At 46.7% G+C, this 26,690-nt stretch overlaps 1 protein-coding gene across 1 annotated transcript in view; it reads right to left on the bottom strand.

Moving 5' to 3' along the window:
• Positions 1 to 591: 591 nt before the first annotated feature.
• LOC135057156 (NACHT, LRR and PYD domains-containing protein 12-like) overlaps positions 592 to 26,690 on the bottom strand; it is a 143,977-nt gene continuing 117,878 nt past the window's right edge. The window contains exons 7-8 of the mRNA XM_063963055.1: positions 19,625 to 19,720; positions 592 to 766 (exon numbers count right to left, since the gene is read on the bottom strand). Coding sequence (XP_063819125.1) covers positions 592 to 766; positions 19,625 to 19,720 — 271 coding nt within the window. The remainder of the gene's footprint in view (positions 767 to 19,624; positions 19,721 to 26,690) is intronic.

The following is a 26,690-nucleotide window of genomic DNA, read 5'->3' as shown; positions in this document are numbered from 1 at the left end:
GATTCCGATGGGCAGTATGTTAACCGCATACCATGCTACAGTGTATTCTTTTAAACTGCCATGTGTTTATGCTCCTGCTCTGTTGCTTAGCTTGGCAGTTTTGGGCCAATATTGATAAAAACAAATTTGTGAGCTGTGACGTGGCCAAAATTAACTGGAAAATATTATTATTGATGTTAATACTATAGATAAAAAAACAGGACCAAATTATATGATTTTAGCTGTTTTTATACATGTTTACAGATATCATAAAGCAAAACATTTGGGGGTAGTTTTGCCAAAACAAAGATTTAGAACAAAAAACAAAACATGGGGATCTGCGCACATCTCCAGTAATAATAGGCTAATAACGAATGCAAAAAACTTGTTCTCATGGGGAAAATATTATAACAGAGCAAAGCAACAGGTGTAACACAACAATAGATTGAATAATAGTTCCATAAAAATGTACTCAGATAACATAAGAGAAATAGGATGTAGTCATAATATTGATATTGTTGAAATGTTGACATTGAACCTGTCAGCATGTGAGAAGGTCAACAAAATTTTTACATTGTGCACAGATCAGCAGTATATAACCAAAGAGGGGTCTTACGTAAGATCCTGAAGGGCACAGGCCGGATGTCTCAGTCCCTCACACAGAAGTTTTATTCCAGAGTCCCCCAGAGCGTTGTATGACAGGGCCAGTCTGGTCAGAGAGCGGTTTGTAGTAATAACAGAGCGGAGATCATCACAGCAGGAGGAGGTCAGATCACAGACCAGTAACCTGGTGAGAGATGAGGGATCTGCATTATGTCATAAACCAATGAGCAGTAAGTCAAATTGAAATGTTAAAAGTGGATACCATTATTATTACATACTGTATATTAGTGATGAGCGGGTTCGGACCCTCGGGATCCGAACCCGCCCGAACCTCACATTTTTCTGAGCGCCTCGGATCCTCCCGCCTTGCTCGGTTAACTCGAGCGCGCCCGAATGTCATCATCCCGCTGTCGGATTCTCGCGAGATTCGGATTCTATATAAGGAGCCGCGCGTCGCCACCATTTTCACACGTGCATTGAGATTGATAGGGAGAGGACGTGGCTGGCGTCCTCTCCGTTATATTAGAAAAGAAAATGGTAAACTGACTCAGTGACTTAGTTATAATTGTGGGGAGGATTGGGGACGGGGAGCAGCTGTTAGGGACTCGGAGTACAGTGCAGTGAGTTTAATCCTTTGTTTCTCTGCCTGAAAAAAACGCTCCACCACATCTGTGCTCAGTGTGCTGCACTGCTGCATGATATATCTGTGCTGAGTGCACTGCTCACACTGCCTAATTGTGGGTACTGGGGAGCAGTTATAGCAGGAGTACAGTGCACAGTTTTGCTGACAGTGACCACCAGTCCAGTATACGTTTGTCTGCCTGAAAAACACTCCTGTGGTGGCTTTTTTTTTCTTCATACTAGTTTAGCAGTTTGCTGACAGTGTCCACCAGGTCCGTTATATACAGTATATATTATATATATATAAGCAGTACGGTAGGCCACGGCTGTACCTACCTCTGTGTCGTCAGTGCACTCGTCGTCCATAAGTAATATAATACTATACTATCCATCCATCTACATTGTATACTTGTGGTGTTTTTTTTTCTCTTCATACTAGTTTAGCAGTCTGCTGACAGGGTCCGCCAGGTCCGTTATACAGTATATTATATTTATAAGCAGTACGGTAGGCCACGCCTGTACCTACCTCTGTGTCGTCAGTGCACTCGTCGTCCATAAGTAATATATAATACTATACTATCCATCCATCTACATTGTATACCTGTGGTGGTTTTTTGTTTTCTTCACACTAGTTTAGCAGTCTGCTGACAGTGTCCACCAGGTCCGTTATACAGTATATTATATATATAAGCACTGCAGTACGGTAGGCCACGGCTGTACCTACCTCTGTGTCGTAAGTGCACTCGTCGTCCATAAGTAATATATAATACTATACTATCCATCCATCTACATTGTATACCTGTGGTGTTTTTTTTTTTTCCTTCATACTAGTTTAGCAGTCTGCTGACAGTGTCCACCAGGTCCGTTATACAGTATATTATATATATAAGCACTGCAGTACGGTAGGCCACGGCTGTACCTACCTCTGTGTCGTCAGTGCATTCGTCGTCCATAAGTAATATATAATACTATACTATCCATCCATCTACATTGTATACCTGTGGTGGCTTTTAGTTGTGTGCATTAAAATGTGGAGGTTAAAAAAAACAGGGAAAGATCAAGATCCACTTCCACCTCGTGCTGAAGCTGCTGCCACTAGTCATGGCCGAGACGATGAAATGCCATCAACGTCGTCTGCCAAGGCCGATGCCCAATGTCATAGTACAGAGCATGTAAAATCCAAAACACAAAAGATCAGTAAAAAAATGACCCAAAAATCAAAATTAAAAGCGTCTGAGGAGAAGCGTAAACTTGCCAATATGCCATTTACGACACAGAGTGGCAAGGAACGGCTGAGGCCCTGGCCTATGTTCATGGCTAGTGGTTCAGCTTCACATGAGGATGGAAGCACTCATCCTCTCGCTAGAAAAAAGAAAAGACTTAAGCTGGCAAAAGCACAGCAAAGAACTGTGCATTCTTCGAAATCCCAAATCCCAAAGGAGAGTCCAATTGTGTCGGTTGCGATGCCTGACCTTCCCAACACTGGACGGGAAGAGCTTGCGCTTTCCACCATTTGCACGCCCCCTGCAAGTGTTGAAAGGAGCACCTGCAGTCCAGTTCCTGATAGTGAAATTGAAGATGTCAGTGTTGAAGTACACCAGGATGAGGATATGGGTGTTGCTGGCGCTGGGGAGGAAATTGACAAGGAGGATTCTGATGGTGAGGTGGTTTGTTTAAGTCAGGCACCCGGGGAGACAGCTGTTGTCCATGGGAGGAATATGGCCATTGACATGCCTGGTGAAAATACAAAAAAAAAAAAATCAGCTCTGGGGATTTGTGGCATCGGACAACGCCAGCAATATTGTGCGTGCATTACATCTGGGCAAATTCCAGCACGTCCCATGTTTTGCACATACCTTGAATTTGGTGGTGCAGAATTATTTAAAAAACGACAGGGGCGTGCAAGAGATGCTGTTGGTGGCCAGAAGAATTGCGGGCCACTTTCGGCGTACAGGCACCGTGTACAGAAGACTGGAGCACCACCAAAAACACCTGAACCTGCCCTGCCATCATCTGAAGCAAGAGGTGTTAACGAGGTGGAATTCAACCCTCTATATGCTTCAGAGGATGGAGGAGCAGCAAAAGGCCATTCAAGCCTATATATCTGCTCACTATATAGGCAAAGGAGGTGGAATGCATCTGTCTCAAGCGCAGTGGAGAATGATTTCAACGTTGTGCAAGGTTCTGCAACCCTTTGAACTTGCCACACGTGAAGTCAGTTCAGACACTGCCAGCCTGAGTCAGGTCATTCCCCTCATCAGGGTTTTGCAGAAGAAGCTGGAGGCATTGAAGGAGGAGCTAAAACAGAGCGATTCCGCTAGGCATGTGGGACTTGTGGATGGAGCCCTTCATTCGCTTAACCAGGATTCATGTGTGGTCAATCTGTTGAAATCAGAGCACTACTTTTTGGCCACCGTGCTCGATCCTAGATTTAAAACCTACGTTCGATCTCTCTTTCTGGCAGACACAAGTCTGCAGAGGTTCAAAGAACTGCTGGTGAGAAAATTGTCAAGTCAAGCGGAACGCGACCCGTCAACATCTCCTCCTTCACATTCTCCCGCAACTGGGGTGCGAGGAAAAGGCTACGAATTCCAAGCCTACCCGCTGGCGGTGATGCAGGGCAGTCTGGAGCAACTGCTGATGCTGACATCTGGTCCGGACTGAAGGACCTGCCAACGATTACTGACATGTTGTCTACTGTCACTGCATATGATTCTCTCACCATTGAAAGAATGGTGGAGGATTATATGAGTGACCGCATCCAAGTAGGCACGTCAGACAATCCGTACGTATACTGGCAGGAAAAAGAGGCAATTTGGAGGCCCTTTCAGAAACTGGCTTTATTCTACCTAAATTGCCCTCCCTCCAGTGTGTACTCCGAAAGAGTGTTTAGTGCCGCCGCTCACCTTGTCAGCAATCGGCGTACGAGGTTACTTCCAGAAAATGTGGAGAAGATGATGTTCATTAAAATGAATTATAATCAATTCCTCCATGGAGACATTCACCAGCAGCAATTGCCTCCAGAAATTACACGGGGATCTGAGATGGTGGATTCAAGTGGGGACGAATTAATAATCTGTGAGGAGGGGGATGTACACAGTGAAAGGGGTGATGAATCGGAGGATGATGATGAGGTGGACATCTTGCCTCCGTAGAGCCAGTTTGTGCAAGGAGAGATTGATTGCTTCTTTTTTGGTGGGGGCCCAAACCAACCAGTCATTTCAGTCACAGTCGTGTGGCAGACCCTGTCGCTGAAATGATGGGTTCGTTAAAGTGTGCATGTCCTGTTTTTACAACATAAGGGTGTGTGGGAGGGCCCAAGGACAATTCCATCTTGCACCTCTTTTTTCTTTCATTTTTATTTGCATCATGTGCTGTTTTTGGAGTACTTTTTGGAAGGGCCATCCTGCGTGAGATGGGCCAGGTGTTTGTGGCGGCCACTAGGGTCGCTTAGCTTACTCACACAGCTACCTCATTGTGCCTCTTTTTTTCTTTGCGTCATGTGCTGTTTGGGGAGTATTTTTTGGAAGGGCCATCCTGCGTGACACTGCAGTACCACTCCTAGATGGGCCAGGTGTTTGTGTCGGCCACTAGGGTCGCTTAGCTTACTCACACAGCTACCTCATTGCACCTCTTTTTTTCTTTGCGTCATGTGCTGTTTGGGGAGTATTTTTTGGAAGGGCCATCCTGCGTGACACTGCAGTGCCACTCCTAGATGGGCCAGGTGTTTGTGTCGGCCACTAGGGTCGCTTAGCTTACTCACTATTATGCACACCAGTGCCTGCAGGAATGTACTGGTGTCTGAACGGAGAGGGATGCAAAACAAATGAACTCACAGACAGACTGGGGAATATGACATTACGTACACAGAAGGTGATAGGGTAACAAAATAAACACAAAGTGAACAGAGAAGCCCAGAGGCTAAGAAACTGGGTGTCTCCCTAGTATTAGGAATGCTCAGATGGAAAGAAGCAAGATGTTGTGATTTAATACGCAGAGAACCCGAAATGCTGTTGCTAAGGGCAACAGCAAAACCCTAAAGGGTTACCAACGGGTGTGGCAGTAAACTCCTTGGTCAGAGATGGAATAATAGACACAAGGAGAGTCTCCACAATCCTAGTCCTCACTTGCAGTGCACAGGTTCAGCTTACTGCCACTAAACTGACACCTGAACACCTTGCACAGTGAGAAAGGATTTTGGCAGGCAAGTCTGAGAATACAGCCGCAAACTTGCAAAGTTCACAGAGTAGCAAAAGAACCCCAGCAAGTTAAACGACTGACTCCAGTCTTACTGCTAGGTCTGGATTGGCAGAGTGTAGTACCAAATCCCAAGGCCTATTTGCCGTAAGCAACAAACAAATACAAAGTTACACAGTACTAGCTAACTTTCAGGAACTAACTAACCAACAAAGATTCAGCAGCATCTGCTTAACCTGAGAAGATGGTTTATAAAGCAGGTGCTGTCCACGCCCCACTCAGAACTCACAGACTGTGAGCACAAAAACCAGCACCGGATCCCCTGCCGTGCAGAGAGCCTGTAACCACTGCACAGCAAAAGACCCGAACCGGAGTATCAGCTGCGCTCAGGTTACTCCGCTAGCACTTGTCTCCCGGTTGCCATGACGACGTGGCAGCACAGGGCAGGAGACCCTAACAGTACCCCCCCTCTGACGAGGGGTCAAAGAACCCCTACCACCGGGTTTATCGGGGAACTGCGAGAAGAAAGAGCGTATCAGTCTGGGGGCATGAAAATCACAACTGCGCACCCACGACCGCTCCTCCGGACCTTACCCCTTCCAGTGCACCAAAAATGACAGCCGACCCCGAACCATCTTGGAGTCAAGAATCCTTTCAACAACAAACTCCCTCTGGCCACGTATTAGAAGAGGAGAAGGTCTCCCACTGGAAGAAGGATTACTAATTGCCCGTTTTAAAAGGGAACAATGAAATGTTTTATTGATACCCAAAGAACGGGGCAGATCTAACTGAAATGCCACCAGATTGATAACCCTGGTGATCTTATAAGGGCTGATGAACCGGGGCCCTAACTTATGAGATGGCTGTCTCAACTTCAAATTCTTGGTAGATAACCAGACGAAGTCTCCTAATTTGAAGCTGCAGGGTCTTTTCCGCTTATCAAAAACCCTTTTGGTCACTAATGACACAGACACCAGGGCTTTATTCACTTTCCTCCAAATACATCTAAGGACCGAAACCCCAGAGGAACCACCAGGCGTGGAATCCAGGGGGTCAAAAGAATTGGCCTTAGGATGATGCCCATACACACAAAGGAAGGGAGAGATCCCTGTAGCAGAGTGAGCCGCGTTATTATAGGCAAACTCTGCCATGGACAGATGAGCAACAAAGTCAGTCTGACACTTGGAGACATAACACCTGAGGAACTGCTCCAAGGACTGGTTCACCCTTTCAGTCTGCCCATTAGACTGCGGATGGTAGCCTGACGACAAGCTGACAGAAATCTGGAGATCGGAACAAAATGCCCTCCAGAATTTGGCCACAAACTGGGATCCGCGGTCAGAGACCACATCAAATGGCAACCCGTGGAGGCGCACAACATGCAGCATAAATAATTCAGACAGGCGTCTGGCCGATGGCAGCCCAACCAGTGGAACGAAGTGCGCCATCTTCGAAAACCTGTCAACGACAACCCAGATGGCTGTCATCCCCGAGGATTTGGGCAAGTCCACCACAAAATCCATTGAAATGTGGGTCCATGGCTTAGATGGAATAGAGAGTGGATGTAATGGGCCAACAGGAACCCCTCTAGGAGTCTTATTTCGGGCACAGATGTCAAATGCCTGAACCCACTGATCCACATCCTTAGCCACCGAGGGCCACCACACCGCCCTAGAGAGCAACTCCCGAGTCGGCAGTTCTGGGTGACTTCTTGACATGGAATTCCAGGAACACTCGCTGTCTTAACCTAGGAGGCACAAACAAAAGACCTACCGGAAGGTCTGGAGGAGCCTACTCCTGTGCTCTAAGGACTAATGACAAGAGGTCCTGGGTAATGCCCACTTTAATACATGATGGGGACACAATGGGCAACGGCTCCTCGGTGGTCTCCTGGATTGGAGCAAAACTCAGCGAGAGCGCATCAGCCTTGATGTTTTTTGACCCAGGGCGATATGTTATCAAAAAATTAAAGCGAGCAAAAAACAAAGCCCATCGTGCCTGCCTGGCATTGAGATGCTTCGCTGACTCTAAATATGCCAAATTCTTATGGTCGGTGAGAATTGAGACCACAAACTTAGCCCCCTCAAGCCAGTGTCTCCACTCCTCGAGTGCATCCTTAATAGCCAACAATTCCCGGTTACCCACGTCATAATTCATCTCGGCAGGCGAAAATTTACGGGAAAAGTAAGCACAGGGATGAAGGCGATTATCAGACACTCCCATCTGAGAGAGCACTGCCCCAATACCCATCTCAGAGGCATCCACCTCCACCACAAAAGGACGCTCTGGATCTGGGTGTCGCAGCACCTTGGCCGAGACAAATGCCCTTTTGAGACGGGCAAAAGCCGCTTTGGCCTCACAAGACCAGTGAGCAACATCCGCCCCTTTCTTAGTGAGTGCCACCAAGGGCGCCACTATAGACGAAAATCCAGCGATAAATCGTCTATAAAAATTTGCAAAGCCCAGGAAACGCTGAAGCGCCTTCAAACTAGTGGGCTGCACCCAATCCAGGACTGCCTGTACCTTGTAACCCTCCATTTGGAAACCTTCTGGGGAGATAATATATCCTAGAAATGCGATTTGCTGAACTTCAAATTCGCACTTCTCCAGCTTCGCCCCAAGCCGGTGGTCTCTGAGTTTCTGGAGGACTAAGCGTACATGCTTCCGATGTTCCTCCAGGGAATGGGAGAAGATTAGGATGTCATCTTAGTATACAACTAAGAATCTATCCAAATATTCCCTGAGCACATCGTTCATGAAATCCTGGAAGACTGCCGGGGCATTACAGAGCCCAAAAGGCATCACCAAATATTCATAATGCCCTGAGTGGGTATTAAAGACAGTCTTCCATTCATCCCCCTCTCTTATTCGGATTAAATTGTACGCACCGCGTAGGTCAATCTTAGAAAAAATGGTGGCAGTACGAAGCTGGTCAAACAAGACCGAAATGAGAGGCAGTGGGTATGAGTTTTTAATCGTGATACGGTTCAATTCCCTGAAGTCGATGCAGGGTCGCAACGAACCCTCCTTTTTACACACGAAGAAGAACCCAACTGGAGACTGTGAAGGTCTGATAAATCCCTTAGCCAAGTTCTCCTGAATGTACTCTGCCATAGCCTGAGTCTCAGGACGTGACAGGGAGTACAACCTGCTCTTGGGAAGCTTAGCATTCGGCAACAAATCAATGGCACAGTCATAGGGGCGATGGGGAGGTAGTACCTCTGCAACTTTTTTGGAGAACACGTCCGCAAAATCTGCATAACATCCTGGCAATCCTGGCAAACTTAGCTGCGAAAGCCTGACTGGAAGGCTCAAGCAACTCCTGAAACAATCAGTACCCCAACTAAGAATCTCCCCAGAGACCCAGTCAAATTGAGGATTGTGGGCCCTTAACCAGGGTAACCCCAACACCAATGGGGCAAAAGTACAGACAGTCACATAAAAGGACAATTTTTCAGAGTGTGTGGCTCCAATAAACAAAGAAATCTGGCTAGTGCAAGAGGTAATTTTACCCTGGGATAATGGTTCCCCGTTTAACCCACAAATCTCAATTTCCGATGCCAAGGGTACTAAGGGAACAGAGTGTTTCAAGGCGAATTGGCGGTCCATAAAAACCCCGTCGGCCCCAATGTCCACAAAGGCCTCAGTCTTGACAGTTTGACCGAGGATCTTCAAGGTCACCGGAATGATAAAAGTCTTCTTGGGAAATTCTGACTTCTGGACTGACAGGATATTTCCCATCATCCACAGGACCTGAAGCTTTCCGTCTTTTCTGGGCATGACCTTTATTCCCACAGTACAAACACAACCCCTGCTGTCTCCTCCGCGTCTTCTTACGCGAGGAGAGGCGGGTAGCCCCAATCTGCATAGGCTCCTCGGAAAATTCCTCAGAGTCTGAGGTTCCCTTGGGAAAGAAGGAAACCTCGGTCTCCCTTTCAAGCCTACGCTCTCTCAGCCGTCTATCCACCCGGATGGATAACTGCATGAGCTGATCCAAGCTATCAGGCAAGTGATATTGTACCAGTTGGTCTTTTATCTGGTTAGAAAGACCTCTTCGGTACTGGTGTCTCAGGGCTGGGTCATTCCACTGGGTATCATGGGCCAACCTCTGAAACTCCGTACAGTAAACCTCAACTGGCCTTTGCCCTTGCTTAAGGATCGAAATCTGAGCCTCGGCTGAGGCCGTCTTGTCAGGGTCATCATACAACATGCCCAGTGCCGTAAAAAAACATCAACACTTTTAAGCGACGGACAGTCAGGCTGCAACCCATATGCCCAGACCTGTGGGTCTCCTTGTTGCAAGGAAATCACTATGCCCACCCGCTGAATCTCCGACCCAGAAGACTGAGGCCTAAGCTGGAAATATAGCTTGCAGCTCTCTTTAAAACAAAAGAACTGCGAGCAATCTCCAGAAAATCTATCTGGGAGATTTACTTTCGGCTCCTTAACCCCTGAAGGTGCTGCTGCTGCGGGAGCTCCGCCAGCGGCCTGGGAGGTAAGCATTTTAATGGACAAATCATTAAATTGTCGAGTCAGGACATGCACCTGTTCGACCGCCTGTTGCAAAGTATTTTGAGGGGTATGCTCCATATTCCCACAAAATTTCAACAGGAGTATTAGGCTGCTGAATATGTTATGCACACCAGTGCCTGCAGGAATGTACTGGTGTCTGAACGGAGAGGGCCACTAGGGTCACTTAGCTTACTCACACAGCTACATCATTGCGCCTCTTTTTTTCTTTGCGTCATGTGCTGTTTGGGGAGTATTTTTTGGAAGGGCCATCCTGCGTGACACTGCAGTGTCACTCCTAGATGGGCCAGGTGTTTGTGTAGGCCACTAGGGTCACTTAGCTTACTCACACAGCTACCTCATTGCGGCTCTTTTTTTCTTTGCGTCATGTGCTGTTTGGGGAGTATTTTTTGGTAGGGCCATCCTGCGTGACACTGCAGTGCCACTCCTAGATGGGCCAGGTGTTTGTGTCGTCCAGTAGGGTCGCTTAGCTTACTCACACAGCTACCTCATTGCGCCTCTTTTTTTCTTTGCGTCATGTGCTGTTTGGGGAGTATTTTTTGGAAGGGCCATCCTGCGTGACACTGCAGTGCCACTCCTAGATGGGCCAGGTGTTTGTGTCGGCCACTAGGGTCGCTTAGCTTACTCACACAGCTACCTCATTGCGCCTCTTTTTTTCTTTGCGTCATGTGCTGTTTGTGGAGTATTTTTTGGAAGGGTCATCCTGCGTGAGATGGGCCAGGTGTTTGTGTCGGCCACTAGGGTCGCTTAGCTTACTCACACAGCTGCCTCATTGCGCCTCTTTTTTTCTTTGCATCATGTGCTGTTTGGGGAGTATTTTTTGGAAGGGCCATCCTGCGTGACACTGCAGTGCCACTCCTAGATGGGCCAGGTGTTTGTGTCGGCCACTGGGTCGCTTAGCTTACTTACACAGCTACCTCATTGCACCTCTTTTTTTCTTTGCATCATGTACTGTTTGGGGAGTATTTTTTGGAAGGGCCATCCTGCGTGACACTGCAGTGCCACTCCTAGATATTAAAAATAATATTGTGAGGTGTGAGGTGTTCAGAATAGACTGGAAATTAGTCTAAATTATGGTTATTGAGGTTAATAATACTATGGGATCAAAATGACCCCCAAATTCTATGATTTAAGCTGTTTTATAGGGTTTTTGAAAAAAACACCCGAATCCAAAACACAACCGAATCCGATAAAAAAAAATTTGGTGAGGTTTTGCCAAAACGCGTTCCAACCCAAAACACGGCCGCGGAACCGATCCCAAAACCAAAACACAAAACCCGAAAAATTTCCGGTGCATATCACTACTGTATATACTGTATATCAGCTATTAAGCTGTAGGTGTATGTCATGGAGAATATTGATTAACTGATCTACATGTAGCCTCAGAAATACTTCCAAATATCATTGGTACAAGTTTCTAGGGTTAATTAGTAATGACAAAAGCAATAAAATGTTAATTGGAGCACTTGTTGTATTGAACGCACATACCTGTAAAAAAAGAGGTTAGTATTTAATGTTACAGCTCTTTTATGAATGTAATAAATAGGAGATGGTTGAGGGTATTTTTCCAATCCGGGTAAAGTTCACAGTTTAGGTGTGGATAACTATCCCTGCTGTCCCTAGGGTCCTAGTTAAAGGGTGTGAAGCACAAAACGCGTTGGGGAAGTCACGGAGAGTAATGGAGGAGTTATGCCAGTGTGTGCTATCGCTGGTGCTCTGAAGCCAGAAGCCGTATGAGGAGATTTAACCGGGGCAACAGTAAGACGGGACCTGTTGAATCCGCGGCAGCCGTTCAGGCTGAACTGACATCGAGCCGCGAGAGGTACAGGTAGGGACAGCAGGGATAGTTACCCGCACCTAAACTGTGAACTTTACCCGGATTGGAAAAATACCCTCAACCATCTCCTATTTATTACATTCATAAAAGAGCTGCAACATTAAATACATACCTCTTTTTTTACAGGTATGTGCGTTCAATACAACAAGCTTCTCCAATTAACATTTTATCAAGTTTCTATGGTGACCGATAATGGCACCTAAAGACCAGGTGGTACTACAGTGTCTGCAGATGCTCTAAGTGGGCACCTCAGTCAGATGCTCACTTTTACACCAGTTGAAGGGCTGATACAGTCATTAGCGCATAGTCACAGACACACAGCTGTACACCAGGGGAAGGGCTGATACCGGCATTAGCGCATAGTCACAGACACACGGCTGTACACCAGGGGAAGGGCTGATACTGGCATTAGCACATAGTCACAGACTCACGGCTGTACACCAGGGGAAGGGCTGATACTGGCATTAGCACATAGTCACAGACACACGGCTGTACACCAGGGAAAGGGCTGATACTAGCATTAGCACATAGTCACAGACACATGGCTGTACACCAGGGGAAGGGCTGATACAGGCATTAGCACATAGTCACAGACACACAGCTGTACACCAGGGGAAGGGCTGATACTGGCATTAGCACATAGTCACAGACACACCGCTGTACACCAGGGGAAGGGCTGATACCGGCATTAGCACATAGTCACAGATGCATGGTTGTACACCAGGAGAAGGGCTGATACTGGCATTAGCACATATTCACAGTGTACGGCTGTACACCAGGGAAGGGCTGATACTGGCATTAGCACATAGTCACTGACACACGGCTGTACACCAAGGGAAGGGCTGATACTGGCATTAGCACATAGTCACAGACACACCGCTGTACACCAGGGGAAGGGCTGATACCGGCATTAGCACATAGTCACAGATGCATGGTTGTACACCAGGAGAAGGGCTGATACTGGCATTAGCACATATTCACAGTGTACGGCTGTACACCAGGGAAGGGCTGATACTGGCATTAGCACATAGTCACAGACACACAGCTGTACACCAGGGGAAGGGCTGATACCGGCATTAGCACATAGTCACATACACACAGCTGTACACCAGGGGAAGGGCTGATACCGGCATTAGCACATAGTCACAGACACACGGCTGTACACCAGGGGAAGGGCTGATACCGGCATTAGCACATAGTCACAGATGCATGGCTGCACACCAGGGGAAGGGCTGATACCGGCATTAGCACATAGTCACAGACACACGGCTGTACACCAGGGGAAGGGCTGATACTGGCATTAGCACATAGTCACAGACACATGGTGGTACACCAGGAGAAGGGCTGATACTGGCATTAGTACATAGTCATCACAGATGCACGGCTGTACACCAGGGGAAGGGCTGATACCGGCATTAGCACATAGTCACAGACACACGGCTGTACACCAGGGGAAAGGCTGATACCAGCATTAGCACATAGTCACAGGCACATGGTGGTACACCAGGGGAAGCGCTGATACTGGCAATAGCACATAGTCACAGATGCACGGCTGTACACCAGGGGAAGGGCTGATACCGGCATTAGCACATAGTCAAAGATGCATGGCTGCACACCAGGGGAAGTGCTGATTCCGGCATTAGCACGTAGTCACAGACACACGGCTGCACACCAGGGGAAGGGCTGATACCGGCAATAGCACATAGTCACAGACACACGGCTGTACACCAGGGGAAGGGCTGATACTGGCAGTAGCACATAGTCACAGACGCACGGCTATACACCAGGGAAGGACTGATACCGGCATTAGCACATAGTCACAGATGCATGGCTGTACAACAGAGGAAGGACTGATACCAGCATTAGCACATAGTCACAGACACACAGCTGTACACCAGGGGAAGGACTGATACCGGCATTAGCACATAGTCACAGATGCATGGCTGTACACCAGGGGAAGGACTGATACCGGCATTAGCACATAGTCACAGACACATGGTTGTACACCAGGGGAAGAAATGATACCGGCATTAGCACATAGTCACAGACACATGGTTGTACACCAGGGGAAGAAATGATACCGGCATTTGCCCATAGTCACAGACACATGGCTGTACACCAGGGGAAGGGCTGATACTGGCATTAGCACATAGTCACAGACACATGGTTGTACACCAGGGGAAGAAATGATACTGGCATTAGCATATAGTAACAGATGGAGTTATGTCAACAGAAGCTAAAGCAGTCGCCGTAGAATCAATCAATCTATTATAATTCCTTCCTTCATTTACACTCCTAATATACTGCTCGGTATATGTAACACTAATTGTGACAGTGAGGGGACATCTTGTTTGGGTCCATATAAGTTTTGCTGTGGACACACCCGTACAGATATATGCATTGATTCATTTACAGAATCTACATTTGAATATGGCCTCAATAGCCGTGCAGCCTTGGTACTGTCTGAACCTGATATATTGATTTGGTCGAGTAAGTGTGCTGAGTTATAGGAATTATGCTTGATGCACTTTACTTAGGGTCTTGAACACAGTATATCGGAATCTAGTGAGTCACATGTCTGGTGTAGGTGTCCACCTTTAGTGATTACCTATAGAGAACTGGTGTTTTGAGCTTGAAACACACTTGGTGACAAAGAAATTGGAGGGACGTGGTGGTCTTCGCATATGTTTATATATATTTATATATTTTTTTTGTTTTTTTGTTTTGAGTCTTAGTATGTGTTCTGATTTTATTTATTTATTGTTCATTGTTTTGTAGAAATCAATATATGATGCTTTCAAAGTATTGTCTATAACTGGAAGCTTGTCTTGATAAAGATCCTAAAACTGAGGATCGAAACGTCGACTGAATAAGCCGAATCTCTACCAATAAAGTCATTGTGAATAAGAAAAATTGTTGGAAAATTATTGAACCGGAAAAAATACATAGGGGTGTGGCATCATGGGGAAGGGGTGTGGCCACAAAATAATATTAATTCATAAAACAGTGCACAGTAGTCTCCATTATTCAAATTATGCCGCACAGTAGCACCACTACACCAGGTAGAGACCCTTTTACACCTTACGGTGGCCAGATTCCCCTTTTTACACATTACGGCAGACAGCGTCCCCTTTTTACACATTACGGCAGACAGCATCCCCCTTTTTACACATAACGGCAGACAACATCGCCTTTTTACACATAGCGGCAGACAGCGTGCACTTTTTACACATCATGGCAGGCAGCGTCCCTTTTTTACACATCACGGCAGGCAGATTCCCTCTTTTTACACATTACGTCAGGCAGATTCACCCTTTTTACACATTGCAGCAGACAGCATCCCCTTTTTACACATCACGGCTGGCAGATTCCTCCTTTTTTACACATTACGGCAGACAGTCCCCCATTTTGCACATGAAGGAAGGAAGGAAGGAAGGAAGGAAGGAAGGAAGGAAGGAAGGGAGGGAGGGAGGGAGGGAGAGAGAGAGAGAGAGAGAGAGAGAGAGAGAGAGAGAGAGAGAGAGAGAGAGAGAGAGAGAGAGAGAGAGAGAGAGAGAGAGAGAGAGAGAAAGAGAAAGAGAGAGAAAGAGAAAGAGAAAGAAAGAAAGAAAGAAAGAAAGAAAGAAAGAAAGAAAGAAAGAAAGAAAGAAAGAAAGAAAGAAAGAAAGAGAAAGAAAGAAAGAGAAAAAGAAAGAAAGAAAGAAAGAAAGAATTATACTTACCCTCTCCACTGGCTCAGGCTCCTTGGTGCAGCTTCTGGCAAAGATCCCGGGCAGGAGAGAAGGAGGAGGAGGGAGCCGCAGCAGCGCTGTGTTATTGGTGGAGGCGGCGCTGCTGCTGTCCCTCTGCTTCACTATAGGCTGTTCGCCACTGTGAATGCTGGGTTGCGCTTCACAGCGGTGGAAGACAGCCTATAGTGAAGCAGAGGGACAGCAGCAGCAGCGCCTCAGACAAAGTAACAAACCGCTGCTGCGGCTCCCTCCTCCACCTCCCTCCTCCACCTCCATCCTCCTCCTTCCCCCGTACCGCTGCACTCCTCTCCTCTCCGGGCGGCTGTGTGCTGTGAGCAGCGTTTGCCCGCTGCACACAGCTGCATGTAATGAGTCAGTTTGACTCATTACAGGCTTTGGGCCCCTGGACAGTGGTGGGCCTCAGTGCAACGCACTGGTTGCACTGGCGATAGTTCCGCCTCTGTATATATATCGAAATTACCAGAACACACACAAAAACAAACATGCAAAAAGTTAAAAATCTATAAAAATAATAACTGGGAAACCCAGTACAGGATAATGACTAATTTAGCTAGCTGCTAATAGAACCATAAGCAATGAGGACTTTGTTGACTATATTGGAGCACCCCCATACCAACATTTCATACATCCACCCCAGAGTTGCTACAAGAGCACATTATTGACCTTCTGATCATATACACACACAGACATATGAATCCCACCTCGCTCTGACACTATGATACTACACCTGTGATAACAATTGACAGCACAAGGAGACGGTCACGGACTACATGAGATACTAGCTGCGGCGGCTGCTGCCCCTATAAACATACATGTCAAGTTGTATGTAACATATGTGCTGGCTTCCTTACCTGGGGATTAGCATCCACCACAGCACGGGAGACAGGCACACACTGCTCATCCTTTCTATCTTCAATAAGCCCGCCAACAAACTCCTGTGAAACCAGCCAATGGGAGTTTGGGGGCAGACTTATTAAAGATAGACAGGCTGACCCAGGGGCAAAACTAGAGCTATGAGGGACACATAGCAAAATCTTGAAAAGACCCCCATCCCCTGCCATTGTCACTACAATGCCCCTTAAGGGAGCAGGAAAGAGTGAGGGGAGTGTGAGAGAGTACATAAAGGTGTCGGGGAAAAACAGGGAGAAAGAGGGGTCAGACAGAGAGAGAGGGTGTTTCATGGAAATAGATGGAAAGAGATAAATGAGCGAGAGAGGGGGTTCAGGGAGAAAGAGAGAAAAAGGAGTGAGAGGGGAAGAGAGAGGGACAGAGGGAGTGAGTATGTCAGGGAGGGAGAGTGAAAGAGAAGGGGAGCAAAAGAGAGTGAGAATGTCAGAAAGAGACAGACAGGGACAAGAAGAGGGTGTCAGAGAGTGAGAGTCATGGAGAGAGACACACACAGTCACTATCAGGGAGGGAGAGACAGTTCAAAGGAGAAAGACAGTGTCGGGGAGAGAGAGGGAGAGAGAGACATTGTCAGGAAGAGAGGGAGGGGTAGACAAACAGTGTCAGGGGGAGAGAGGGAGTGCCAGAGAGAGAGAGAGAGAGAGACAGTATCAGGGAAAGAGAGACTGTCAGGGGGAGACAGAGTGTCATTGAGAAGGAGAGACAGTTCCAGGGAGAAAGACAGTGTCAGGCCATGAGAGATGGAGAGACAGTGCCAGAGAGAGAGAGAGATAGTATCAGGGAGAGAGAGTGACAGTGGGAGAAAGGGAGACAGAGATAGTGTCAGGGAGAAAGAGAGACAGTACCAGAGAGAAAGACAGTGACATGGCATGAAAGAGGGAGAGTCCAGAGAGAAAGAGAGAGAGAGACAGAGAGAGAGAGAGAGAGAGAGAGAGAGGGAGACAGTGTCAGAGAGAGATTGTCAGGGAGAGTGTCCGGAAAGGGGAGATGAAGAGAGAGAAAGTGTCAGGGAAAGAGCGAGGATAGAGAGAGAGGGAGAGCGAGCAGGAGATACATTACCTGCTACAGCAGAGGTCTCTGATGGGGTGGGCAATTCACGGCATTAGGCTTTGCCAACCCTAAATTCTCATGAATCGTGGTACTACACTGCTCTGCTGCTCAGAGCCTGCCAGGTAGGGCCACTCACCCCAATGCCACATACAGTACTCCACACGGCATTCAGCATCCTGGCAGACGAGATGACGGCGGTCATGTAACCAGCGCCGGAATTCTAACACCACTCAGGAGACCCATCCCCCAAGAGTTAGGGTGAGGGTAGGGCGCAGGAGAAGGATAAAATACTTACCCCTGCCAAGTGTTGGGATCCTCATTGCCGGGATGCCGTGGTCAGTCATGTGACAGCTGGCATCCCGACCATCTGTATTTCATACCGAACCACAGTGGAGCACTGTGTATAGAATGGTGTCTCTCTAGGAGTAATGGGGGGTTCACATTCAGAATTTTCCTCTGGGTTCTACAAAGTTCTAGTTACTCTACTGCCTTAATCAGGGACTTGCAGTCAGGGGAGGCAGTGCCTCCCCTGTGAATAATTCTTAAAATAATATAAAGAAGATACTTATGACACTGTCCAATCACCCACACACGACGCTGGAGGTGGCGGGTCCCGGTGGTGAGTGGCGTTGGAGGTAGCCGGGAGCAGCAGTGGCCCTGCGGTGTGTGCGGCTCTCCCCCTGTCCTCCTCCGCTGGCTTCGTCCTCCCGCTGACAGGAGCAGAGGTGTGTAGCTCTCTTCCGACCTCCTCTGCCGGCTCCGTCCTCTTGCTGACAGGAGCAGCGGTGTGCGGCTCTCCCCTGTGCGGCTCTCCCCTGTCCTCCTCCACCGGCTACGTCCTCCCACTGACAGCCAGCAGCAGCAGCAGGTTAGTGTGTGTGTGTGTCCTTCTCTCTGTCTGTCTCTCTCTCTCTCTCTCTCTCTCTCTCTCTTCCCCCCTTGTGGATTGAAGTTTGTAAGTATAATGTACATTTTTACAGGTACAACTATTGGATTCTACTGGACAGGTGAACGTGATCGGCGTGGGATGTAGGTAAGTATGTGTGAGTGTGTTTTAATAAATGTTTACTTTCACGGTGTCTGAGTTGTGTTTTTATTTGGGTATTTTTGTTGTTGTAGAGCTACAGGTACCAGCGGGCCCATTATTTCCCCGCATGCTGGTACTTGTGGTTCTCCAAGTACCAGCAAGCCGGGGAGGCATTGTAATTCCACAACAAAAAACAATATTCTTTTTTTTTTACACACATGGCTATCAGCCTGGCACCCACTGCCCAGGGGTGCTGGGGACAACCTCGGGATCCACCCCTGGCCCTTGGGTGCCTGGAGGGGGGGATCCTTGATTTAAGGGGTCCCCACTCCTCCAGGGAACCCGGTCCAGGGTTGACTAGTTGGGGGGGGGGGGGTAATGCCATGGCCGCAGGGACCTACATAAATGTGTCCCCCGGCTGTGGCATTATGTCCCTGACTAGTGGAGCCCGGTGCTGGTTTTAAAAATACGGGGGACCCCTACATCTATTGTTCCCAATATATTTAGAACCAGGACCGGACTAAGAGCCCGGTGCAGGTTGTCTAAATACAGATAACACCTGTCCAATTTTTTCCCCAGTATTTAAACAACCAGGAATGGCTCAAAGAGCCCAAGGCTGGTTATACTTAGGAGGGGGACCTCACGCATTTTTCCCTCCCGTTTTTTAACCCATTCAGACCTTTCTCCATTAAGTTAATGGAAGCCCTGGACAACAAAATTGCATTCATGTCCTCCGCCTACTCCCTTCCCAGTCCCAAACACTAAGTTTTTTTTTTTTTCTATAAAAATGTACAATATATCACAAGTATGATGAGCAGGCAGGCAGTGGGCATTGGCGGCATCAGACTGAGATGCAAATTAGTGGCTGGGTCAGTTGATGGTGGGCGAATTTGTAAGCAATTGGCGGTGGCAGCAGGCATCGGCTCAGAGGCAGTAGCGTACATTGGCTCAGTGGCGGTAGGAGTCATCGGCAGGATTCGGCGGACATTATGGCTGTAGTGCCTCACCAGCCACTGACCTCACCGCACGCCACTGGCCTTAATGTGTCTCCACATTTTTAATGGACTGGGCCTGCTGTGAATGATTTTGTTGTTTGCCGTGTCTTGCACTATAACTACTTACTCTAGTTCCTCAATATGACATTGTCCAAATAGTCCAAATAAACTGGATCCATCCTGAGTCACGTCCTCTGTAACAGGGAACCTGCAGTCCTCGAACCTGCACAAAATACAGGCACAATGCTTACTGTAAGTAATGAAATGAAGACTTAAAGCATATGGCAAGATAATACATCATATAAACCACTGACACATAGATGAATGTGACCTGTAATCTATAGGTGAGATACAACAGGGCAACTCCCTGACGGTTCCTTGGTGAGAAATAGCTTTACATAAAAGCCTTTGCCCTTATCATCTATGGAAACTATGGCAATTGCATTACGTAGCTCTAATTAAGTTGTATAAATGGACCTTCAGTTCTGCTGCATGTGTAGTAGTACCTCTTGGGTGCTGGGGCCAGTAGCCATTTGTTATAATACCTAGAACTAAGGAAGATAGGGTTCAGATCTCCGAGATCCACACCTCCCCCCGGACTTCAGAATCCGAGCCCAGATGTGAGTCCGGCTCAGGACTTCCTGCCAGACTCGGACTCCAGAACAAGGCAAAACATCATCAACCCACTATCGGATTCTTGTGGGTTTTGGATTCCATATAAGGTGCCGTTGCCATTTTCAGTCCGGACTTGGAGAGTGAGGGAGACATACCTCTGTCTCACGGTGGGTGGTGGCGTCGGGTGGGGTCAGTGTGTTCTCATGTGGGGTGCTTTCCTGTGTGCTGTTAGGGGTGCAGTACAGGGGTGTTATCCTGTTCTGTTAGGGGTGCTGTACAGGGTTGCTGTCCTGGGGTGTCTTGTGCAGTTTGGAAAGCTGTACAGGGATGTTGCTGTTCTGTGCTGTACAGGGGTGCTTTCCTGTGCTGTTAGGTGTGATGTCTTGTGTGATGTAAAATAAAAGGGCACTGTCCTGTAAAAATAAAGGAAAGCTGTTGCCCTGTCCTGTATGTTGTAAAAATATAGGGATGCTGTAAAAATAAAAGAACGCTGTGGCCCTGTCCTGTATGCTGTAAAAACATAGGGGTACTTTAAATATAACACAATGCTTTGGCCCTGTCCTGTATGCTGTAAAAATATAAGGGTGCTGTAAAAATAAAGGAACACGGTGGCCCTGTCAGGTGCTGAAAAAATAAAGGAACACTGTGGCCCTGTCGGGTGCTGTAAAAATAAAGTAATGCGGTGGCCCTGTCGGGTGCTGTAAAAACAAAGGAATGCTGTGACCCTGTCGGGTGCTGTAAAAATAAAGATGCATTGTGGCTCTGTCATGTATGCTGTAAAAATATTTGGGTGGTGTAAATATAAAGGAACACTGTGGCCCTGTCGGGTGCTGTAAAAATAAAGGAATGCTGTCGCCCTGTCCTGTATGCTGTAAAAATATAGGGGTGCTGTAAATATAAAGGAATGCTGTGGCCCTGTCCTGTATGTTGTAAAAATATAGGGGTGCTGTAAAAATAAAAGAACAATGTGGTCCTGTCCTGTATGCTGTAAAAACATAGGGGTACTTTAAATATAACACAATGCTTTGGCCCTGTCCTGTATGCTGTAAAAATATAGGGGTGCTGTAAAAATAAAGGAACACTGTGGCCCTGTCGGGTGCTAAAAAATAAAGGAACACTGTGGCCCTGTCGGGTGCTATAAAAATAAAGTAATGCTGTGGCCCTGTCGGGTGCTGTAAAAACAATGGAATGCTGTGACCCTGTTGGGTGCTGTAAAAATAAAGATGCATGTGGGCACAGCAATGCACTGTGGCCAATACCCATCCTCCAGCAGTAGGGGTGGGGGGTGCTATCAGCGGCAGCTTTGATGACCCGCGAGCGGTAGTGGGTGTTCTATCTTCTAATTACTCTTTTACTGCACAGACGGTGGGAGATACGGTGAGAGGGAGAACACTAAACTGTAGAAGTGGGCAATGCACTGAATTAAAGGGCCCCAGTACTTGACTTGCAGGGTGGTAGGGGTTGTTTAATACGCAGGGGAGGGGTAGATAGTGGAGGGGGCTTAATATTCATAATTTTCTGGTGAGAGGGCAGCTTACTTGATTGCAGATATCTCAAATTTCTGGAAAAGATTTCTGAGCTTTTAATGGGATATAAAAGTAGAGAGTCCCACCTTTCAGGAGGTACTGGGGACTTGGGGATCAGAGATCAGGAGCCAGAGCAATCCACCAACGAAAATTATAAAACTGCATACCAGGCAGGGACCAGCTGCTGGAAGGCTGATATCTCTGGTTCTGGGCCTAGTAGAGACAAGCTGCCAGTGTCCAGTGAAAGGGGAGAGTCCCAGCTTTTGGAGTATACCAAAAGAACTACTCTAAGTCAGACAGAGCCCGAGATATCTGGGGGGGGGGTCAATTAACAGGCTTGGATGGGGACCACTGCTTTGAAGATGGATATCTCTGGCTCACCAGGGCCGATTTTCAAAAATCTGGTACCCTTGTAAAGAGCGGACCCTCAGCTATCAGCAAAGGGCCCTAATACTACTGGGGCCCTTGGGAAAGTGCCCATACGAAAAGACGGCCCTGAACATCCTCCATTATGCGTCACCTACTGCATATTCATCATAAGTCAGTGTCAAGTTCAGAAACTTTGGGTAAGAGCATAAGCAGTCCACTGACACCTAAATTCCTTTTTCCTGTTATATCCAAGTGTATGCAATCCACAGCACTGACTCCCTCATCAATAATTTCCTCCTCAGTCAGGATCGGAAGAAGTTCTGCAGGCCATGTCACTGGCATGACTGAGTCCTCTCCTAACCGGGATTCCTCTGGAGGATCCTTGAGTGCTATGATAACTGCTGCCGCTGCTGTTGTTGCTGCTGGGAGTCGATCGTAATCCCAGAGAGGAAGTCGGAAGACCACTTGTACTACTTTAACTAAGCAATTGACTGTCCAACAGTCCTTTGAGAGGAACATGAAATATGACAGCATTCACCATGTTGCAAAGCAGATTACTGAGGCCATAACAAACATGCTGGTGTTAGATGTGCGTCCGGTATCCGCCATTAGTGCAGTGGGATTTAGATAGTTGAGTGGAATCTAGACGGGATTTAATACCGGGGACACAGTACGTGTCCCCGGTACCAAATCCCGTCTAGATTCCACTTCACTAGGAAAGCGATTCCCGGACTGTACAGGGACATTAAGAAAAGTGTCCTCAGGGTCCTGAAAAATGCGGTTGTACCCAATGTCCAGTTAACCACGGACATGTGGACAAGTGGAGCAGAGCAAACTGAGGACTACATAACTGTGACAGCCCACTGGGTAGATGTATTGCCTCCCGCAACAACAACAGCAGCGGTACCAGCAGCAGCATTTCACAAATGCAAATCGTTCCTAGGCAGGCTGCACTGTGTATAACCGGTTTCCAGAAGAAACATACCACTGAGAACCTCTTACAGAAACTGATGGACATCATCGCACAATCGGCACTGATGAGGGCAGTGCTGAGCTAATTGCATTTTAGGACCCCGCCCACTCGCTGGGAAAAGTCCGCAATTGGGTAATATTTTCATAGGGGAGGAGCTAAAATGATGTGATTAGCATATTATCGAATCATTAGTCTACACCCGCTCTACCGGGTCCGCGATTTTACTGTATTTTTCTTCCCATTCTGCCCACTTCACTAGGAAGTGGGCAGAATGCTGTAGGGGAGCCCACTCTACCGTGGGTGCGGGGGGACTACTCAAGAAACTGGGGGTCTCCCACAGAATATGGGAGAGTAGGCAAGTATGTATTGGGCTTGGTGATGTGAGGCTTGAATACAGCTGCTCGGCCATAAAAACCCATTCAATTAAGCTCCTGCAGCACAGTTTTTGTGCTTACATTAATGCCAGTGGAAGTTCAGAACTCTTCAGCTATGGAATCAGTAGAGCGTTGGTGACTTTTACACACCATGCACCTTAGCAGTCGTTGACTCCACTCCGTGATTTTATGTGATCCATTGCTTTGTGACTGAGTTGCTCTTGTTCCTAAACACTACCACTTCAGAATGATACATTTTGTATCACAAATGTTTGCAGTTGGAGAATGGATGGCTAGATGCTTGATCTGGATACACCTGTGGCAACGGATCTTATTGAAACACCTGAATTCAATAATTGACAGATGTGACCAAATACATTAGTCCATATAGTGAGTATATATATATATATTATATATATATATATATATATATATATATATATATTTCTCCAAAAGCGGCATAAACGGCACTCACAGGGTTTGTATATATGCAGAAAAAGCTGGTATATTTTATTGATGTGACGTTTCGGAGCTGCTGCTCCTTCTTCCAAACACCAGACAGAATAAACACATGGAAAGCACTTACCCCCTCTCTTAACACACCCGAATCAGACGCCGCTCATCTGCACCTGGGCTCACCTGCAGATCGGTTCCTAACGATGACGAACTTCCTGGCCACGGCTTCCGGCCATTGCCATGGCAACAGCCGGCTTGCGTTGCAGCCTCGGTTGTCACCATGGAGACGCAACCACCGGCTCCCTGTTCTTACAGACAGGCGGCGCTGGAAATAAAAAGAATAAAAAGAATATGAAAAAGAATATAACAATGCTTGCAGTGATTACAATTAAAACATAAATGAGCATAATGGACATACACTCCAGATTTGTTGAGAGCAATCCAACATTAATAGCTCCAAACAAAAATACAAAATTAAATAAAATTAATAAACAATAACACAGTGGTATATTACATGATAGTATTCCAGTTAATCTTCTCGTTTAAGCCAAGTGGAGTCATGGTGTTTAACCTGAATATCCACCTGGCTTCAGACAACAATAATGTTCTATTCCGGTCTCCCCCACGTGGAGATTCCGGAACATGGTCAATGATGAAATAACGCAATTGAGATAATACATGTCCCTTATGCTTGAAGTGCCTAGCTACAGGCTGATCAATACTTCTCCCAGCCAATGATAGATCGATGTTGGACCTGTGTAGGGCCATTCGTTCTCTAAAGCTGCGGATAGTTTGCCCCACGTAATATAAGCCACAAGGGCAATATATTACATACACCACATGTGTGCTTTTACATGTCAACACGTGGCGAATATCAAATATTTTATCATTATGGGGGTGCTTGAAATTTTTGCAAGGAGACATATATTTGCAGGTAACACAGCTGTAACAGCTGTAGCAGCCGGGTTTCTTAAAGGATACATTAGGGGGTCTAGGAATCCCTCTACCCGAGATATCTGTTTTTACTAACCTATCTCTAAGGTTACGGCCCCGTTTAAATGCAGCCATGGGTCTATGTTCTTTAAAGCAACCCAGATCCTCGTCTGTTTTTACAATTGGCCAGAGTGCTTTGGTGGCCTGATTAATTACTGGGCTTGCTACCGTAAAGGTACTGACCCATGGAATAACCTTTTTAGCTCTACGATTTGAAGGTTCAAGCAATTGAGACCTCGGCATTGTTAATACCTGTCTTTTTTGTTGTTGAAGTAAATCCTGATCATAACCACGAGATTTAAATTTATCAATTAGCAGATCCAACTGCTGTGGAATCATAGATTTTTCACTCGTCACCCTGGCTACCCTCATCATCTGAGACAAGGGTAGTCCCTGTTTTAATGGAATAGGATGATGGCTTCCGGCCAAGAGGAATGAATTGCGCTCAACATCCTTAAAATGGACATTGGTCACAATCCTGCCCTCATTGACCCGAATGTTTACATCCAAAAAATGAATTTCACTTTCACTCACTAAATGGGTGAACTTAATCGTGGTATCCATTTGATTTACCTCCAGCATTAACTTTTCAAAAGCATCAATACCCCCAGTCCATAACATAAAAATATCATCGATATAGCGGGTATATGTAAGTATTTTACAATTAACTTCAGGTCTATTAAGGAACATTTGTTCTTCTATGTCAAACATATATATGTTTGCATACGCTGGGGCTACTGCTGACCCCATTGCGCAGCCACGGAGTTGTAAATAATACTGGCTATCATGTAAAAAATAGTTATTCAGCAATGTTAGCTCAAGAAGTTGCAAAAACAAATCATGATTAAACACAGAAGTATCTAAATGATTGACCAAAAATTGCTTCATAGACGCCAGCCCCCCAATGTGGGGGATTGACGTGTATAAGCTGGTCACATCAAGGCAACACATCAATGTCCCGTCAGGTATTGTATCAATCCCCATTAATAATTTAATAAAACTCGTCGTATCCTTAAGAAAGGATTTTTTCAGGGGTAACAATGGTTGAAGTATAGAGTCTAATAGTTGAGCAGTAGTTTGGAAGAGTGAATCACGAGCAGAAATTATTGGTCGACCTGGTGGGTCAACCTTGTTCTTATGAAGCTTTGGCAGCGTATACAGAACCGGTATTTTTGGAAGTTCTTTGCATAAAACTTTCTGAAGAGCTGATGAAATGAGTCCACTTTGGACTGCCTCATTCAGTAGTGATCGCAATTGTAGCTGAAATATTTTTGTCGGATCACCCGGGAGCTTTTTATATACCTCTGTATCTGCCAGCTGTCTCTCAATTTCCCGTCGATATTCATTGATACCTTGAATAACTATGGCCCCGCCTTTATCGGCGGGCCGAATAGTTATATCTTCATAACTGGCAAGATCTTTTAGTGCCATAGTTTCCGCTCTAGAAAGATTCTTCTGCACTTTACCTGCTGCTGATGTGTATCTGGTTACAGAATCATCCAGGAGTCTGTTAAATGTCTTTAACGAGGGGTTGGTTGAAGGTGGATCATAGGTAGACTTTGCAACCGCTTGAATAAATTTCTCCACCGGAGTTTTCTCCTTGATGGGAGATTTATGCTGAAAATGTTCTTTTAAGCGCAATTTCCGTGCAAATTGATGATGTTCTCTCTTCCATTCGAACTCATTGTGGAGATTGGTTGGCACAAATGAAAGGCCTTTTTGCAATACCTCCATTTCTATTGCTGTCAACACCCTCGATGAAAGATTCACTATGGCTGTTTGTTCTTTGCTGCTTTCCTGGTGGTGGCCCCTTTTGTTTTGTCCGCCCCTGCGGGTGGTCGTTCTTTTATAACTTTTGAAGGTTCTGGTGGATTCCCTAAAGGGACA

Source organism: Pseudophryne corroboree, chromosome 3 (genome assembly GCF_028390025.1).
Source record: "Pseudophryne corroboree isolate aPseCor3 chromosome 3, aPseCor3.hap2, whole genome shotgun sequence".
NCBI lineage: Eukaryota > Metazoa > Chordata > Amphibia > Anura > Myobatrachidae > Pseudophryne > Pseudophryne corroboree.
This window is presented reverse-complemented; position numbering and strand designations above follow the sequence as displayed.